Source organism: Condylostylus longicornis, unplaced genomic scaffold (genome assembly GCF_029603195.1).
Source record: "Condylostylus longicornis isolate FDR11 unplaced genomic scaffold, ASM2960319v2 ptg000114l, whole genome shotgun sequence".
In the NCBI taxonomy this organism is placed as follows: Eukaryota; Metazoa; Arthropoda; class Insecta; order Diptera; family Dolichopodidae; genus Condylostylus; species Condylostylus longicornis.
In genome coordinates this window covers 1,456,004-1,476,911 of record NW_026578082.1, presented here as the reverse complement: position 1 = coordinate 1,476,911, position 20,908 = coordinate 1,456,004, and the positions used below count along the sequence as shown (strand labels likewise).

At 24.2% G+C, this 20,908-nt stretch overlaps 1 protein-coding gene across 27 annotated transcripts in view; it reads right to left on the bottom strand.

Moving 5' to 3' along the window:
* LOC129614661 (potassium voltage-gated channel subfamily KQT member 1) overlaps positions 1-20,908 on the bottom strand; it is a 134,372-nt gene that overhangs the window by 63,937 nt on the left and 49,527 nt on the right. For 15 of the 27 annotated variants that reach the window (XM_055529392.1, XM_055529393.1, XM_055529408.1 and 12 more), the window contains 6 exons: positions 12,288-12,370; positions 11,990-12,165; positions 8,858-8,983; positions 8,546-8,656; positions 3,901-4,088; positions 1,260-1,304 (listed from right to left, as the gene is read on the bottom strand). In XM_055529392.1, the coding sequence (XP_055385367.1) occupies positions 1,260-1,304; positions 3,901-4,088; positions 8,546-8,656; positions 8,858-8,983; positions 11,990-12,165; positions 12,288-12,370 (729 nt within the window). The remainder of the gene's footprint in view (positions 1-1,259; positions 1,305-3,900; positions 4,089-8,545; positions 8,657-8,857; positions 8,984-11,989; positions 12,166-12,287; positions 12,371-20,908) is intronic. The other 12 variants (XM_055529414.1, XM_055529415.1, XM_055529416.1 and 9 more) reach the window with 1 other exon arrangement.

Sequence of the window (20,908 nt, the reverse complement as noted above, 5' to 3'; positions counted from 1 at the left end):
GTCCCAGACGTGAATTATTCTAATTGTACGTAATTACTATCCATGTGGGTAGATGTATATGATTTACAGGCATTATTTAGGTATATTTTGTTTAATTTTATAAAATTTTAAAATTTTTGAAATTTGAGAAAAAATTCGCTATTTTCTGAATAATTAATTATAATATAATAATTAAAGAATGCAACTTTCTTTAACCGTCCCAAAACCTGAATAACCTTAATTGTAAGTAATTACTCTTCATGTGGGTAGATATATATGATTGATATGTATTATTTAGGTATATTTTGTTTAATTTTATAAAATTTTAAAATGAATTTGAATTTGAAAAAAAAATTCGCTATTTTCTGAATAAGTATACATTTATTTTCAAAATTGATCTAATCATCTTGATGACGGAATTTTTAAATACTCGTATGGATTTCTTAAAATCAAAAGAAAATTATTCTTAAAATTGGCTAATCATCAACTTATTCTTTCTATTTTTATAACAATATCTATAATAATTGTATAATACAAATGCTCTCGGATTGAGAGTTGAGTTGTACAAAATATTTCTAAATAGAAGTTACATAAAATGAGGTTAATGTGGGCCTGAGACGCTTAAAGAAATTTGTAATATTGTTATTTTTCACTTTTATATAGTAATAACATTTTCGCTCACTAATTAATTTCTCAGAAGTAAATAATACTATCAATAGCTGAGACAGAAAACTACTCTATTAAGTAAGCCAAGCCAAGAGTTCGCTTTTGGATTATCTACAATAAAAATATAAATTAAGTAATTTTAATTGTTTGTATAATAAAATTAACAATCTTAACATAACAAAAACTGTACTTAGTTAGTCTCTTCTTTATTATTTTTGAGTCAAAGGAACATTGGAATTGGAACAAAAATTATATTTAATTTAAAATTAACTGTTATACTTCATTATTTTATTACTTATTTTAATTAATTTAAAATAATATTTGAAAATTTTTTTTTTTGAAGAAAAAATAAATTAATATAATTTTAAAGCCCTGTTTACAAAATCAATAAAACAAAAAAAAAAATTGAAAAATATTAATAAGTTGTGTAAATAGTAAATAAGTAACTTCCTTTGAATATTATACTTTTTTTTTTTAATAACTCAACTTCAGTGGAAATTAACAAAAATACAAATCAATCCTTCTTAAAGTTTTAAGATTATACTTAGAAAAAAAAAAACGGAAAGAAAAAATAAAAATTTTAATTTTTTTTTTGTTCCCATGCTACCATTTACCTATATTCGGTCAAATTTTTTAATAATCTATCCCAGTATTCTGAGCTATAAAAATAATAAAAAGAAAATTATAAATAAAGAGAACAGAAAAATAATTTTTTTTTTATATTTTTTTTTTTGTTTTAATTAAAAACGGCAACAATTCAAGATGAATTTTTCGTTCCTTTATTTATGAAATTTTTTACTATCCCCTATTGCTTTAAATGGTATTACTACAATAATTATGAATTTATGATCGTTGAAAAGACAAATTATTAGTGTAAACAGCATTATTGTTAATAATAGCGGCAACACTCTTAATAATATTAAATCTCAATTTTTAAATATTGATGCGACAATATTATGTGGTAATTAATTATTGACAAATTTTTCATTTTTAATGATAGCCACTATCGTCAAACAGTGATGATATTAGTCAAATTATTGAAAGAAAAAAAATAATAATAAAATCTTTAGAAACAAAAATTTTACTGTCCCGTTAGTGTTTTCGTTTCAATTACTAGTCAAATTAATTTGTTAAGAAAAAAAAAGTTGCTATATTTAAAAATTTCTAAAGTAAATCTAATCAGTAAAAAATTGTAATGGCTATTTTAAAATTATTTTCGTATTCCTGAAAAAATTAATTTTAATTAACAACAACAATTAAAATTTATTTAAACAAAAATTCTAAGGTTATCACGAGCTTTCAAATAATTTTTGTTTCTAGGACCAAAAACCTGTTAACAAAATAATATTTTCAATAAACTACTGACTAATCAAAAAATATTATCCGTCGTATATACTTAATAATATTATAGTTAATAAGAAACGATAAAATGTTAAAATTTTCCCTACTTAAATGAACAAATAATTTTCGATGTTGAAACATTAAAGTTATGAAAAGAATGTTGTAGATGAACTGGAATTCGGATATTTAAAGAATGTGAATAAAATATTCTTATACTGTTTATTGAAAAAGAAAAAAAACAAAAGAATAGAAAGTGTTTAAAACAATAGGGTTGTCTTTTACTATATTCTTCCTATAAAAATTAGATTTAAATGTTAAAGACTTTAATAGATTTGAATGGAACCATAAAGGTTATAAGTAAATTATAAGTAAATTTTGGTAAATAATAAAAATAACTTACCCAAATTTAAAATTATAATTTTTTGTTTTTTTTTTTTTTATATTTGTTAAATATTATTATTATTTTTTTAAAATCCTATACCTAAACAAAATATCAAAAGAATCTGAATTCTTTAAAAGCAAATTATTTATAATATAATATTAAAATAAAAAATGTATTTAAGAGATGGCAGAACTTTCATGTGTAATTGCAACAATACAAAAATTGTAAAAATTCTCAGAGCATTTTTATTACATTTATTGAATTCGCAAAACTATTTGTACTGCACGTACTCAAACATTATTCTATTTTATTGAAATGTAGAAAATTTTGTGGTATGACTGCATGAATTAAGAACATTTTATTCTCTTCTCAAATAAATATTTCTCTTTGAGTTAAATAGCTACAGTCAATTAACTACATTTACAATTAAATGATCTACACGATTAAATTTAATTAATACTATTTTAGAATTCTCTAAAGTTTTTTCAATTTGAATATTTACGTTTAAAATTTAGAAATACGATATACGAATATGGGTATGGTGATATTTAATGTATATAAATACAATTTAAGAGAAATTAATTACTGTTTTTAAAAAATTGTAAGAGAATTCAAATTTTCTTTGTTAAAAGTAAACCGAGACAGTAATTGATCACAATTATTTTATTTCTCTCTTGATTAACATTATTTATAAGACAATAAAAAGAGATTAAAATTGAATAAATCTGTTAACACATCTAAATTTTTTAATATAAAAGATTAAGAGAGTATTCAGAGATTTGGAGAACGTTTTGAGACCCGGAAGATTAATAAACAACTTTTGAGATTTTAAGCTTTACTATGACGTAAAACACAAGAGCACAAAATAGATTTTTGTATACTATTTGTCCATTTATGAATTCATTACCATTTTTTCCTAATTTGTTGTGAAATATTGCAAATATAAAAATGTTCTGCCATCGTGCTAAGAAATTTTGTATTTATTTTTTTTTTTCCACATTAAGCATAACAAAAATTTAATAGACCTAAAAAAAAAAATTATTTTGAAAAACAGTTTTTTATTGTTCAATAAACTAAAATAACACAAATATTATTCTTTTAACTTATTGGCTTCAAGTTAAGACTTTATTTTCCTCAAAATATTTAAAAAAGAAAAAGTAAAACTCAAAAAAAAAAAAAAATACTAAAATAAAAAATTAAAATTTAAAATTTTAAAAAAATCAAAAATTATATTAGTTAAGAAAAAAAAAAAATTATTATTTATTTTTTTTTTTTTTTGTTTTTCCAAATAAAAATAAAAAAAAATTTGTATATTTTTATATTCCATATTTTAAATAAATAATAAATATTTTTTTATTATTATTTATATTACTTTGTATATATATATATATATATGTATATATTATAAATATATATATATATATATATATATAAAATAAATATTTATGTTCAATATATATATATATATATAAAAAAAAATTTCAAAAAGTAAAAAAGAAAAACTTATACAAATTGTATAATAAAATACTTACGACGGAGGAGGACTTGGTAATGGTACTTGATGAATTTTCCATGTTGCCACGGATACTGAATGTTCATCAGCAGCATAACAACGCCATAATGATTGTATTAATGTTGCTGCCGGTTGCCTTCTTCTAATCATATGCTTTTGTCTTTGTTGTTGTTGAACTTTTAAAGCGAAACCACTACCTAAGATGCCCTATAAAATTAAAATTAAAAAATAATTTAATTCAATAATTTAATAATAAATCAAAATTATTCAAATGATAAAATCAATAAAAAAATTTTAATAAAAATTTTTCCAATACTCATAACTAGACCAGATACCGTATCAAATATTATTCAACGTAAATCTGCTGACAAGGAATCTATTAGACTGCAAGATTTTAAAAATATTTGAATTAAAAAAAGAGACCGAATTAGAATAGTATTTTGCATATTGAAGAGATAAACAGTTGTAATATGTAAATGTAAGAGAAATGTAAGATAAATATCTTGATAAATCTATAAAATGACTGATAAAACTATAAAATAAAAAAAATTAATATACGTGATGGATGTGTTAGACCAAACTTTAGAAGTAGTTTAATAAAATTTGACGTCATTAGTAAAAGATTAATAAATTAATTTTAACTTTATTTCTCCAATTTTTTTTCTAAATTCCTTCGAAATTCTGTAAAAAATTTCAAATCTTTCATGAGCAGAATTCAAGCCGTGCATCTACATATATTAAAATTTTATTAAAACACATAATAACTAGCACCGGAAGGCAATGATTTAAAATTTAAAAAACATTTTCCATATAATTATTTTTAATAAAATATTTCTCATATATCAAACATAAAGATCACAAACAACAAAAACCAAGTAAAAATACCGAAATATAGGCTAATATTAAAGTCATATACATAAGCGTATAGTAAAAACAACTCCCATTTTCCCAATAGAAATAACGTTCTTCTTATATAAATTAGATAAAAAGAATACAATTGAATACAGATAGATAGCTACTATATAAAGAAAAGAAAAAAAATAATTTCTCTATTTTTTCATTTTCGATTTCATTATAGGAACCATTATTTTAGTTTATCTCACCTTTAACACAGTAACACTGTAATAAGAAGCTATTATTGTATTAAAAATCGATATATATATAAGTACACATATATATAATATAAGCACATACATATTATAATAATCTCTTATGGATAATTTCATAGAATCCTGATTTATAACCAAAGAGCAAGGAACACAAAAAAAAAAAATAGTCATTGAAATGAGATATCCTTATAATATACAAACAAGTACCTATATATACGTATTATCCATATAATATAGACAGATAGATGGTCTAACATGAAAAATAGTTTTCCTTTTCATTTTCATTTTCCATATCTTGTATTCAAGAGAAATTATGACTCTACTACCTTTATATACCAATATAATATATAAGAGTAAAAAAATTTTCAGAAAGAAAAAAGGAAACCAGAATGACAAGAAGTAAAAAGAAAATTATTAAGAATTGAAAAAAAAAAAAAAAAACGAAAAACTCAAACTGAACTGAAAACAACTGCTAAGGAGATAAATCAAATTTAATTGAATTAGAGCTATACTATATCCAAGGATGAAGGATATCAAGAGAAAAAAAAAAGGCACAAATGTAGGAAAAAAAAAAATTAAAGATTTATGCTCGGTTTTATCATTTGAGTGGTTTGAAAATATTTCATGACATGAATTAATAAAATATTTTTTTTGGTATATTTACATAGATACCTATGTCATATACATAGGTATGTTGGTAAACCTACGCATATAAACATATTTCACATATTAAATAAATAAACATGTATAGGTAATCAAATAATGTATACCTATGTATAACCCAAGTAATTCAAGTTTGCTTGTCTAACAAATTCGTTATTCGACATACTAGAACAAAATTTTGATCAATATAAATTTTTCTAGTACAAGCCCTATGTCGTATTAGTTCGCCCACCTCGAAAATTTCTTAAAATAAAACGTGTGTTGGCTTCTTCTATTTATATTATGGGTGTTATTTAAAGAAATTATAATATTCCGGATCGTAGAACGGTGTACTTAATCAAAATTATATTTTATAAAATAATGCATACTTTTAGGGGTTGTATATTATAAAATTATAATTGTTGTTTTAAAATATTTAAACGTGTGCCATCATTATTAGAATTTTATCTGGAAATTTTTAATATACAAGTTTTATATTGCAATCCATTTTTGATCTAAATTTTTAAGGATAAATTTTCTAGTATGGCAATATTAAATTTATTTTCTAGTTGTATAAGTTATATATACTGTTATATATAATATAAGAAATCTTTTCATATTACAACAATGAGTAATGAGTAACAAGTATACTCATTAAAACATAATACCATTTTGAATTTTGGATTATAACTTTACTTTTATTGTGATTGTTTAGTAAGTACTTGCAGTCTTTGTTCGCTTTCTCTCACAAAAGAAAAGGTACTATCGTGTATACTTAAAAGAAATTTTTCTATACAGGATTTTAAACAAAGACTCAATTATCGATTGTTTTGGTGTTAAAAAAAAAACATTTTGTCCCGAGTGAATTCAAAAGGATTCTTCAAAAACAATATTTTTTTTCATTTTCTAATAACTTATTTTTATGAGTAGGTACTGAAAACTATAGGGCAATTGAAAAGTCTCAAACCAAAACAAAATGAATGAAAACTAAAAGGTTCGTATATACCTTTATATTTTTATGAAATATTACAAGTTTCTATAGAAAACAAACAACGAGAAATTAAAATGACCACTTTGGCATTTTCCTTTTGTGATGATAGTTATGAAAAGCAGTTGATTTCTTTTGATTAATAAAGATAATAAAAGGGAAATTCTTCTATTGTTTCATATTTCAAAAAAAAAACCTCAAATAGAAAAATATTTTTTAACTTAATAATTATGACGAGAGGATAAGGATAAGAGGATATTAAAAAAATAAAATGGTTTTGTTTTCGTTCCAGTTCCCCAATTTGTTATAGGTAAGTCAATAAGTAAAATGTGAAATTTTATTTCATTTTTGAACCAGAACTCAATTGTAACTTTCTTTTTCTATAAAATCAAATAATTAAAATCTAAAAATGTATTTGTGTTTTTAATATAGGCAAATTTTTAATTAATAATTATTAATTGTAAAATATTGCTAGTTTTAGGTAATTAAGTGTTAAAACATTGTTGAAACGAGTTGTCGAATTTTGTTAATGGCTAAATTAAATGAAGTTGGAATTATTAACAAAAGTTTCAAGTACATGAATAAATTATGCTTCAATAAACGAAATGTTCTTACAGCGGAAACTCCAAAAAAATTTTTGTCGGCTATTTAATTTTACATGAAAACTTCGAAAACCAATAAAATTTCCGCTGAATTTAAATGTTGTTTAAAAAATATAATTCACGTTCCTGCAATTACTAGCCTTTACGCTAAAAAATACAGTCGTACTCAGCTATTTTACGCCTTTCCGTTATTTGTTTAAAGTTTTCATTCTTTTATTTTCATACTGTGCCATTAACTCTCACAGTGAAAAATAAAGGGTACAATTTTATTAAAAAGAAAGTAGGTAATGAAGTATAAAAGTTTCATTATACTTTAAACATTGAAAACTTGAGGATTCAAGTCTATTATTGACTACTTCTTAAAATTTTGAAGCGTAAGTGTTATTTTTCAAATTAAAATGTTTAATAATTCGAAATTTTTATTTTCATTTTTGGATATTTTTCATAATTCAAATCCATTTTTTATTCCATTAAATTCTTTTACATTATATGATCAATACAATAATTTCTCCTAAATATATGCACGTCATTATTCTAATATTAGTAAAGTCTGTAATTGTAATGATAAGTTTAGAAAAAGTAAAGTCACTGCCATGAGATTTAAATTATGCAATATTTTAAGGTTTAACCAGACTAATTATTTAATTAATAATTGAGAAAAAGGCAAATAATCAGCCTAATATGTTGCAATATTGAACCGCAAGGGGTTTGTTATAATTATTAATATTATTTGAATTAGGTAGACTTTTTTTTAAAAAACGCAATAATTTTAATATGCACAGCGGTCGGATAATGTTGATTAATTAGTATATTAATTATATTTTATATGAAACTAAAATTTAATGTAAGACCTTGAGTATGCCTCGCCTAAATGTATGCAATTAATTTAATTTTTATAGTATGACTCGTATGACATAAAATGACCTTTTGTTTGATATTATTTTTTTTGGTTATTTTTTTTTTGTTTATATGATTATAGAAATAGTAATAGCAGTAAAAATATTGTCAAGCATGAGAATCTCTTAACAGCGACAAACCATCATTAAACGTGTGACATGAAAAACGCAAAATATCCACGATTATTTAAAAAACGAGGAAACTTTTTACGATTTTAAATTCCTTGGCATTTGAAACACGAATAATTCTATTCAATTTTTTAAAGTTTTACAAGTAAATCCAAATATCGTAAATGTAAAATGGCAAGAAAAAATTTAGAAAAACCAATTTTAAAATAAAATTTAATTAAAAAATTGTTTTTTTGCCTACTTAACAAATAAAAATGGAAAATTCTTATTAAAAAAATTTATTTTTCATTTTACTTACCGCTGGCAAGGCAAAAAATGAAATTCCTAAAAGTGCACAAAAAGATGCTATTAATTTACCCTGCCACGTTTCTGGAACCATATCACCATAACCTACTGTACATAGTGTTATCTAAATAAGAGATTTGAAAAAAAAAAAGAAAAATTCAAAGAAATAAAATTATTCCTCTAAAAGTCTAAATAAATATTCATAAAATAATAAACAAATAAAAATGGAGGAAAACAAAAAACAAAATGTAAGAGAAATTCTTTAAAAAATTTCAAAATGTTATTTAAAACTTACACCATGCAACATGTAAATATAAAAACTTACCACACCCCACCAGAGGGCTTGAGCAAAATTACTAAATTTATCATTGACATCTTTTTCCATTAAATAAACGAGAAAAGATGCAAATATAAGGCCAAGGAAACCTATGTACATAGTTGTTATCAGTTCCTGTAAATAAAATGTAAAATTATTTCTGTTATATTATTGTTCTTATTAAAAAATAAACAAAAATTATTCTTGTAAATTAAATGTTTTATGTTAAACGTCTTGCGGCATTAGTATACAAAATGGTTGATGTAAGAAATTCGCCTAATAGGAATTTTACATCTATTTAATTGTAATTTGATAGTATCTTAGAAATACTTGAGATTTAGTGTATTTCATAAGATGGTATGAAGTTCATACTCCTTACTTACGTAGGTAATGAAAAATTTTCAGTAAATAAGTACCTATTTTGAATTATAGATTTAATGGATTTGATTAGTTTATCGTTAAGGAATTGTTGGTTCACAAAAATGATTGTTCCAGAAATTACAACTATTCCAAGTACCTCATACATTACATAAGTTAAAGTTTACTGTCATTACCAATACCAATGAGTCCCGTTTCATTCAGACATTAGAAAATTTACTAAAAATTTACAATGGAGTTTATTTTTTCTTTCACATCACATAGCTTACAGGCATAAAAGTAATTTTCAAAAATTTGGGACACTATGCGATTAAAAAACAAAATTAATAAAAACGAGAAAAAAAATAGAGTTGACCTTGTCAACTCTGTGATACCCGTACGAATTTGTTATCCTATGTGCGAATAACTAATGTTCCATAACTAACTATGGGGCAGACTATGACTTTAAGTTGCCGTATTACCATACTAATTTATGCAAAATTTCAGTACTATGTGTTATTCAAAATACTGGTTGTGCCAACTACTATTGATGTTGTATGGCACCTACCAGAAAGAGCCAAGAAATTTTGGCGAATTTTATCAAGCATATCGGCCCTACTAATATATTCACTTGTGTGAAATCTCAATATCACAGCTTTTATAGTTTCTGAGATATAGCCAAATAACTTTTGAAGTTGTATGGCAGGTACCAGAAGGAGCCAAGTAATTTCAACGACTTTTACGAGACACATCGGCCCTACTAATATATTTACTTGTGTGAAATCTCAATATCACAGCTTTTATAGTTTCTGAGATATAGCCAAATAACTTTTGAAGTTGTATGGCAGGTACCAGAAGGAGCCAAGTAATTTCAACGACTTTTACGAGACACATCGGCCCTACTCATATATTTACTTGTGTGAAATCTCAATATCACAGCTTTTATAGTTTCTGAGATATAGCCAAATAACTTTTGAAGTTGTATGGCAGGTACCAGAAGGAGCCAAGTAATTTCAACGACTTTTATCTGACACATTGGCTCTACTAATATATTCGTTTGTGTGAAATTTCAATACCATAACTTTTATAGTTTCTGAGATATAGCCAAATAAATTTTGAAGTTGTATGGCAGCTACCCGAACCGGTACCCCGATCATGTCCAATTTAAATAGGGTTCTGGCACTTACTACAATAAATCATTTGTGAAAATTTGGTGAACTTAGCTCAATTAGTTTTTGAGTTATCGTTCGGACGGACGGACGGACGGACAGACAAAGCTAAATCAACTCAGAATTTGACGCTGATCAAAAACATACACTTGAGTCTATATCTAACACCGTTATTTCTTAGCGTTACAAACGGTAAGGCAAATTTAGTATACCCTTCGAACATACGTTCGTACGGGTATAAAAAATTTATTAGTTATAGTGATAAATTTTTAGTATTTTATTAAATTACAGTATGGGCCTATCTATTGTAACAAAAAATTTTTAATTCGTATTGGATTTTAATGTTCAGATTTTAAGAGAGAACTTTTCATATACGCTCTCTTACTTCATAGGTATTGCAGCTTGAGGAAGACTATAAATAATCTAAGCAATAAAGTTTCTACAGTTTCGGCCTATTATACTGAAATTGGAAATTATGAGATTTACTGAAATTCAAAGTAATATTATTAATTTGAATAATCCGATATTTGTCGAAACTAACAATAGTAATTATGGTTAAGCTCCTACAGCTTTTTTGTTGATTCAGAATACATCACAGATGAAGAATATATAACAGCTTTAAAATAACAGTAATGCTGTTTTCTACACAATTTTATTTTAAAATCATGACTTGTGTTTTATAAAACCATATTCAACCATACATACACCTCATTTTCATGATCATTAAATGCACGTATAAATCTACCTAGAATCAGTGACGGATCTATCATATATGCAATATAAGCATATGTTTATTGCCTATTGTTTCCTGCTTTGAAAAAGGAGGGGTGCAGTTTTGAAAACCACGTAGGGCTCTGAAAGGGATAGAACCATGCCTGCCTAGAATACCTACATATATACCTTGACGAAATATTCAAATTATATTTGACATTAAATAAAATGTTTATAGGACTTTGTATTTCTGAAAGAATGAAATTATTTTAGAACAATAATAAAAATAAGCAAACCAAATTATTTTTCTTTAGAAATTTTCCTTGTTATTTTGTACACATAAAAAATAATAAAATGAAAAAAAAAAATTTAAATGTTTTAAAAACGACTGCTTTCTTCAAAATCTGTCAAGGATATTGTCCTTGTATTGTATTTTACTCGTATACAAAATATAAAATTCTGATATTTAAAGTTTTCTTATTAAAAATTTAAATACTTTCTATATAATTCCATTTTCTTAAACTAGTTACAATGTAAGCACGTTTCCGCATAAAATTTCATTATACATAGAAAAACAATATGAAAATATTTACACGAGTTTTAAATTTATAATTGGATATAATGGATCAAGTAGAATATTAAAAAAAAAAAATTAAATTTAAATACAAGGAAAATAAATTTTAAATTTATTAAAAATTAAATTGAAAATTTCTGTAAGAATACCTACTTCACGTCCATTAATTGGAATCAATTTAAAGTATAACAAATCAATTAAGTTTAAAAATACAAAAATTAAATTTAAATTATGTCTGTAAAGTAAACAACAACTCTCTAGCATTAGCATAAATCTTTTATAAAAAAAAAATATTTTTTTTATTTATAAAAAAAATTAATAAAAACATACTTGTCTATGAGCATATACAACACTTCCTAATAATTTCCATGTTCCACCACGTCGATCCATTCGTACCATTCTCAAAATTTGAAAAAATCTAAGGCCACGTAAAGCACTCGTAGCAAATACTTGACCAGATGTGCCCATACCTAATACTACTAATGATGCTGCTATTGTAACTACATCTATAATATAAATTTGGTATAATTAAATTTTAATTTAAAATTTATATTATTTTTTCATTATTAATAATTATTTATAAAAATAGATGTTAAATAGATAATTAAATAATTTTTTTATACTTTACCTATAATACAAAATGGCCGCTTTAAAAATTTCAGTCGGCCCACAGCGCCTTGGTAACGAGATCGACATCCCGATGACCATAGTCTGTAAAAAGAGATAACAAATATTTTAAATATTTATTAAAAATTTTAATTTATTTTCTAAATTAATTTAAATTTTAATAAGATTATCGTAATATTAGCTCTCTATCTGAAAAATAATGAAAATAATAAATGAATGGAAAGGCTGTTTTATAGCAAAATGGAGAATGCACTGTTTCTTTCAAAGAAATCAAAAGTATTCCCACTCACTGTTTAACTAATACATTTTTAATATCCTTGATATTTTTATTAAGGTTTGGGTTTTGGTTTAAATTAACGTGGGTATCGCAAGGTACACATACGCCGTTGTAAGGCGCGTTGTGATCCCGTCGATCTTTTCAAAATTTTTAAACAATTCTTTCAAAAGAAAATTTTATTGAATAAGATTTTAACTATATGGTGTAAATTTTAAATTATTTACAAAAAAAACTCACTTGCATTCACAATTTTAATTAAAATCACTTATAATTATAAATTATGGCAGAATTTTCGAATTACAAATTTAAATTTATTTATTCTTACACGTTCATATAATTTTCATTTAATAATATTTAAACAAAAGTAATTCAAAATTAAATAAATTAAATTTATCAGAAAAATTTCTAAGGATTCAAAATATTCACAAAATAATTTCTAAATAAAATTCACAATATTTTATTTCATAAAACACACATACACATTATGTAGCTATTATATAAAAAGTTTTGTTGCTTGGAATCAAAAAAGCACAATACTAATGTACAAAATTCCCGTATTTAATTATTTTTAAAAGTTTAAAATAGTTGATATTTAAATAGTATTTATAATTTTTAAATATTAGAAAGAAACTTTCGCTTATATACAGAAATATTTTAAATAATTCCCAGAATGGTTTCAATTGTATTCTATACCGCACAATTCTACGTTTTATTATAAAATACTCTGAATTTTTTATTAGGTACAGAGCACCACAATTATATGTTAAGGTATACTTAGGTATACCACCATAATTATCTGAAATCTGTATGTTAACATTACCGAAATTAAAATTTTTTGTTTATAACTATAAAAAAATATTGTAAGATAATCCAAAATGATTTTCATTTTGTTTTTATTTTGAACTTTTAAAATAATAATAAAAAAATATGATATTTAATGGTTTGATTGGATCTTACTATAAGGTATACCTTTATATTTATGGAGACTATATACATAACATAGGTATAAACCATCTTGAGGTCCAAATATTTATACAGCATATAATATAACTTTAATGTTTCGGAAAACCATGCAGGAAAATGAAATTTAAATTTTGATTGAAATTAAAGACCTAACTTGGGAAATTATTTACCAATTTGATATTCCTGAACGGAAGCATATCAGTACAATAATTCTAACAATAATTCTGACTTACAAATTTCTGACAATAATTTTATTATACAGAACACTGTCAAATTTTATGACTTGTTTTTTTAATGTTATAAATATCCTAAGAACTTCATCACATACCGAATAATCACTCTTTACTCTAAGACCATTAAAAACAACAATTATTTTAAAACAAATTCAGGTATTAAAAAAACGAACGTAGGTAAAACATAGTTTTTAAATTGTAGGAAAAAAAACTAAACTATGTTGGGTCTAAATTTGAATGAACAATCTAAATATTGCTTTTATAAACACACACACGAATTAGTTTTTTTTTTAATTAAAATAAACAAAAAATAAAACACACAATTTTTAAATATCTAGGTGAATTACAAATGTCATGACATTCTCTTTCACTAAAATTATGTAGCGCATTTGACACAATCATGTTCTTTGTTTTATAGTTTAAGAAACCATAATATATAAAATAATTTGTACAGTAGAATCTAAATAATTTGATTGTATTTGACTAAAATATTATATATATAGCCTCACATTTACCATTATGCCATTGATATATTGCGCGTCCTTTAATACTGAGACAGAGTACCAGAGACAGGATAGAGCGATTATGTCCGATATAGCTGAAATAGTGTTGGAGCGCTAAGCTTATACTCGATCACCTTCAAAGTAATGTTGAGCAAGTATAGTTGGGCAGGCACAACTGATTTATTTTGTGCTGGATGCTAGAGCGCATTGGAATAGAAGACAATTATGAACAAGATGAGTTGCTATATTAGAAAAAGGAGAAATGAGAAAACACGTTCGGGTTTCGGAATAGTTATTTTCATATAAAAATCAAATTATGAAATTTTGAAATTACAAAAACAGTATCGGGCGCATATTTTCATCCATGATAATTGAAATCCAAAGAGTTATTAAATCTAACTAGGTTTCTACTGTGCATTCTCTGCAATCTTTATCAAATTCTTCATAATAAGCGTTTTATATTTTCATTACTCTTTTAATGAATTTCACTTTGTTTCTTTTGTCTAAGGATATTTTTTATTGAGTGTATATGTGTACTTGTAAATATTTAGAACATAATGACGATGAAAAAATTTCAGTTTTTATGTAAGAGAAAAAAAATTTTAAAGTATATTTTATCACGACATTTTTCCGGATGCCTCCACAGGCACTAAACATATAGTTTAAAATTTTACATTATGTTCCAGTCATCGCTGTTGGTTTTTTCTTTACTCATGTACACTATAATGTTAACATAATCCTTTAACTATTTTATATTTTTCTATTATGTATTTGTATAGTATCTTACATTGTACATTATTTTATGAAAACAAATCCGAGAGAAACTGAAAACTGAAAGACAATATTTTATGTACAGAATTTTATGTTAAAACCCTAGTAATACATGGGTTTTTTGGTTTTAAATAAAACATTATTAAAAAATTGTACTTAAATTTTTTTTTTCATTTATGTATAAGAAATCTTAAGTAGGTGGTATACAATAAATTAATAATTCAATAGTACTATAGAAAGTTCGAGAACAAGAACAGTTTAATTACACACTCATATTGAAGTACAATGGATGGCAATATATTTGGAATTACTAAATGCCGCAACAATAATGGAATTTATGCGTAACTATTGTAATATTGAAGAGCTTCTTATGGCATAAGTATAAAATTTACATTTTAAGTTTCTCATAAATAATTTTTCCAAAATCGATCTGATGGGAACTTAATATGCAGCTTCTAAAACAGTTTAATCCTAAAATTTATAGTTGAATTTTCAAAAAAATTCTAATATTTAAAATAATTAATTAAAATTTTAAGTTTGGGATTGAATATTGTGCGGATTGAATTATAAGAGAGAGCTATACACTGTAATCTAGGAAGCGTACGTATTATGTTCCTAACCCAGTTATTACACCTAAAGCACTCCTTGACATCTATTCGCCTTACAAATTCAAATATCTTGCAGTATTCGACGGTCTTTAGAGACTTCTTTCACGTTGTGATTTAACTTTTATTTTCCTCGAAAGCGTGTGTCAAAATCCTCTCTCCCTAATTCGTAAGTTAGCTTTTGAGTGAACAGTGTTTAGCTTCGGTATATTGTACAGAATATGGGTAGATATACATCACAATAGATTGCAACTATTTATTTACATAGTTTTTTCATTTTATTCAGGAATTTATAAATCTTTTATGTCAACTTCCAACTGTATGAGAAAAACAAAACAATGTCATCATTTTACAGTTACATTTTATATTTTTTTCTTAACATATTTTTATCATTATAATATTTTATAATATTAGACAACTCTCATGTTATTATCAACAACATACGGCTATAGAAAAACACTCAGATTTATATTTTTTGCCTATAGGTATCTTAAAATGTACGCGCACATACACACACCCTGAAACGAAAGGATTATGTTGACAGGAAAACTATTTAAAAATTTTTCAAAATAAAAACTATAAATAAGGAAAAGTATAAATACAATGAAAAGGGGCGAGGTTTGAAAATGAAACTCTCTGAAGAAAAATTTGTTTTTCGATTTAAATGAGTAGTAGTAACAGAATAACATAGATGGAAGGCAGGTATTAACCATATGTTAAATGCTCCTTTATTCTTCTTAAATTTTTCGTTGAATTTAATATGGGAGAAAAATTTTTTATTTTCTAATTAAGTGAAGCCATGTGAATTTTATAAATTTTAAATTAATATAAAAGTGTATATGTTTCATTAAGCTTTCATCCAATATGAATACAAGTCCTTATTTTTTAGAACATAAATTTTTAATGAAGATCAAAATGAATGTTTAATCTTAATCTCGCATATTTTTAAGCACAATATTATTTTTAAAATTTTTATTATCAAAAGAACAAGTGGGAAAAGATTTTGTTTTTCCTGAATAATATTTTCTTATCCCGATCCCGAAAATCCCGATTAATCAGTAACTGTGGGTTAAACGAATGGACTGTATACGAAATCATAAAAATGTCTCTTGCTCTTCTCCATTAAGATTTACATAATTTTCGAATTCCGTTGGTTCGTGTCTCAGCTAAAAAAAAAATTATTTATTAATTTTAAGCAAAACAGTCACTTCCAAAAATTTCAGTTGAAAATTTCTGAAATTAAAATAACTATGCCGAATTTTCTTCATTGAAATGTTTAGTTCCTATTTTCCTTGAAAAACATAAGAGTTTTTTAAAATCATGACTTTTCATTTACATGAACACGCCCTTGAAAATTTACAAATTTTAGTTTCTAAAGCACAAATTATAATTTGAATAACTTGTGGCTTCGTTTGTTATATCGCGGTTATTAAAGTGTCGTAGAAGAACGCAGATATAAGTAATAAATTCGATATAAACTTAAATACAATTCCCCCTCTTTGGTTTACACAAACATACGTACATACATTTTGACCACCAGCCTAGAACGCCCTTTGTGTCATATACTACATACACACATACATTTATAATACACTTTAAATTTTCATATTTAATATTTTTGTTTATTTTAATAATAACTTTTCGCTTTCAAATAATTTTATTTGGCTTTGTTTTTATACTCTGTTTCTTCCTTTACCGTTTTCCTTATAAAAATTTCTCTTGCTTTTTAATTTTTTTGTGTTTTATTTCTCTGTGTTCTTTTTATTTGCTTATTCTTTTTTTTATGGGGTTTTTTCGCTCAGTTTGTTGGTTTCTTTTTCACCTGGTGTGTGTAAATTGTTTTATTATGATGATGGTATAAATTTTCAGGATTGAATTTTAAATACTTGAATTAAGTATACAATAATAATAATAAAAATATAAAAAGAAACCTAAAAAAAAAAATGGAAAAATTTGAATTTAATGGACCCTAAATTGCACAATTGTTTACGTTTTTATTTTTTTTTTATTATTAAAAAAATTTTTTTTGTTCTTTTAGGTACTTCAAATGTCAGTAAAAATACCAGAAAGATAAACCATAATAAACAAAATGAGGTAGAAAGGGAACAAGAGAAAAATTAAACCAACTTATCTCGCTCTAGTGAAACTTAACAAAACCAGGAATAAAAATAAAATTAGAGAAAAAAAAACAAACAAATGAAATGAAAGAGAAGAAGTGAATAAAAATAAAACGGGGGTTTTTTTTTAAATGGTATTTTAAGAGAAGGAAGTGAGTGCAAAGGAAAAGCAAAGGTAAGAGAAACAATTTTTTTTTTCTTAAGGAGGGCAAACTAAAAACTCTCGTGAAATAATAATAATTATTTTCTTATTTATGCATTTTTTGTTGCCTATTGTGTAAATTATAAATTTATATTATTTTTTCTAATAGATGGCGCGAGAAAATGAATTGGGAAAAATGCAAGCGTTATAGAAATGTTATCAAAAATTTAACTTAAAAATTTATTTTTAATAGACTATTTTATTCTGGGGTACTCGGTTTCGATACAGGTTCAGAAATTAAATTTTTTTATAACAGATATTTTTATGGAATTATTAATTTTTATACCTTTTAAAATTTTACAAAATAAGGCTATGAAGCAATGCGAATCAAGTAATACAGGGATCAACAATAAAGCCATAGGTGACCTTGATTATCTTTACTTTAGTATTGTGATAGAGATCAAAAGCACTCAGGACATGGGGTTGCCTGACATTGGGCCGAAGATAAGAATATAAATTTAATATATTTAATATAAAAATCAAATTTGCGATGAAGAAAAATTAGTATTTGGCACTGATTTCTCTGGAAGTGTGATTTTTACAAATATAAGTCCAAAACCAATAAAGGTATAAAGATAAAGGTAGATATGGTTGTATAGACGAGGTTGTAAATATCAAATGGGCCATCGGTCCGAATCGAACATTTCACTCTGAAACATATGCTATTGAATTGTGTACTTTAAATTGTATCAGAGGAAACCTCAGGAAGAACAGATTTTTTATGGAGCCTTCTCGTCTTATTTAGTTGGATTCAAACTGCTAAGAAATTGAGCTGATTGTGATGTGAATATCGAAACATTACGGTATAAACGGAAATGAAAAAGCTGATGGTCTCGAACGGGAGGAGAGCCACAACTTCTTTCATTGAACTCTAATGAATTTTCTTAGAAAACAATAAATTCGTAATATCTTACCTAGAGTTGCTAGGGCATTAAACTTTTACGTAAATTGTTGCTAAAATTATAAGTTTCTAGCATAATAATTTTTGTAATTTTTCGTAGATCTCAAATAATTTTATAACATTTAAAAAAAGAAAAACACTAAAACCAATAGCAATCACAGAAAATTAATTTTATTCTCCATATTTTTTTTTCCAAAATTTCATTCTTCCACGTAATTTCACATTATTCCAAGAAAGCATTCTGTTATAATAAAAAACACTTCTTGCATTATAATTTAGTTAAAAGAAAAAATTTTATAATAAAATCAAGAAAAGTTCAAAATAGTTTATTTGAAACAAAGTTAAAGAGAGCACGTATTTCTTAAATGATATTATGGTTACGGTAAATGAAATTGTTATATTGCATTAAAATCAACTATATATTCCTAATATTCATCATCATCATTACCATCAACAATATTATCAATATTTTAAAAATACAGAAACGTATTTATTGTCCTCCTTTTGTAAATCTTTAGTCCTCCTGTATAATATACTGGTATTCTTGTGAAAGCACAAAAAAAAACAATTTTTAAAATTTGTTTTTTTATCGTAAATTTTTTGAACATAAGAATAACGTAACATATAACTATAATATTTGTTTATATGTATATGTAAGTCATAACAATTTGGTCTATTTATGAAGGTCACGTTTTTGATTTTTTGATCTTTTAGCGATCTATGTAATAAAAATAACAAAATAAAAATATTAAGAAGGCTAATGTACAAATATTATCCGAAATTGCTAAAGGAGTTTTACTTTGAATTTTATGAGGTTGTAAAAAAAAAAAACAAAAATATTTTGTACCCCAAGATTTCATTTTTATTTTTTCGTTGCATAAGATTTTTTTCTGTCTTGTAAGCCTTAATATCATAATTTTTGTTATTTATTTATTATTATTGATTTAGATTAAATATAGGATATTTTTCTGAAATCTATATTGTATACACACAATATACACAAAATAAAACAAAAAATAAATAATATTTTTGAAATGATTTCATTCAAATTCACAAAACATTAGTTACATACTCTTATATAATATATTATATACAATATACCTATATAATCGAAATATAAATAATTCTATATACAAGCGTTCCAATATAATTCAAAATAATTCGATGCCTAATGAGGGATTTTGTATAATAAAAATTATATAAGATTAGCCAGAGGCAAAACCTATACATATATCTACATACGCACATAGGTACATAATAAATTGTGGGTAAAATTTTCATTTATTGCTCAACTTATATATTATATTAAATTGTGGTTTATTATGGTATTATAATAAAAATTTAATAAAACAATACGTCCTACCAAAAATATTTTGATTAAAATTTTGTGAAAATTTTAATATTTTACACCATATTTATATTGGTTTTCAAAATATTAATGTTACTAAAACAAGTACAACAGTTAAAATTTATGAATATTCAATAATTACAAAAATTAAATTGGTTAAATGGTGGAACTTTTGCCTTTAATATTTAATAAATTAATAGCAGACCTAATATCCTCATAAATTCAATTCTCATTTATAGTTTAAGTATAAAATTAATCACTAGATTTAATTTCCATTCTCTCTCTTAAATTTTAAGATAAAGAATAATAATTTGACACGAGAAATTTTATTAAAGAAAATTATTTGGTAGTGCAAATTTAAAAAAATACTTAAATTTGTGCTAAAAAATAATTTTTTTTCAAAAACAAACAAAATTAAATCCTTGAATTTTTTAAGCGAAAGAAAATTTATCCTGTTTCTTTATTATAATTTGAACAATTAAAATTATACATAGTGTAGAAAACGTAAAGAGTCTAGGCATTTTCATAAAGAAATTCATATTTGTGTATAGCATCCTCCATTTTTTTTTTTTAATTTAAATGACCTCTAAGGGTAATTCTCCCAAAAATAATAAAGAAGAATAATAAGAAAAAAAAATCAAATAACAATTATACAGGACATAGCATAATGGTTTTCTCTTTTTTTTTTATATTTAATTTTAT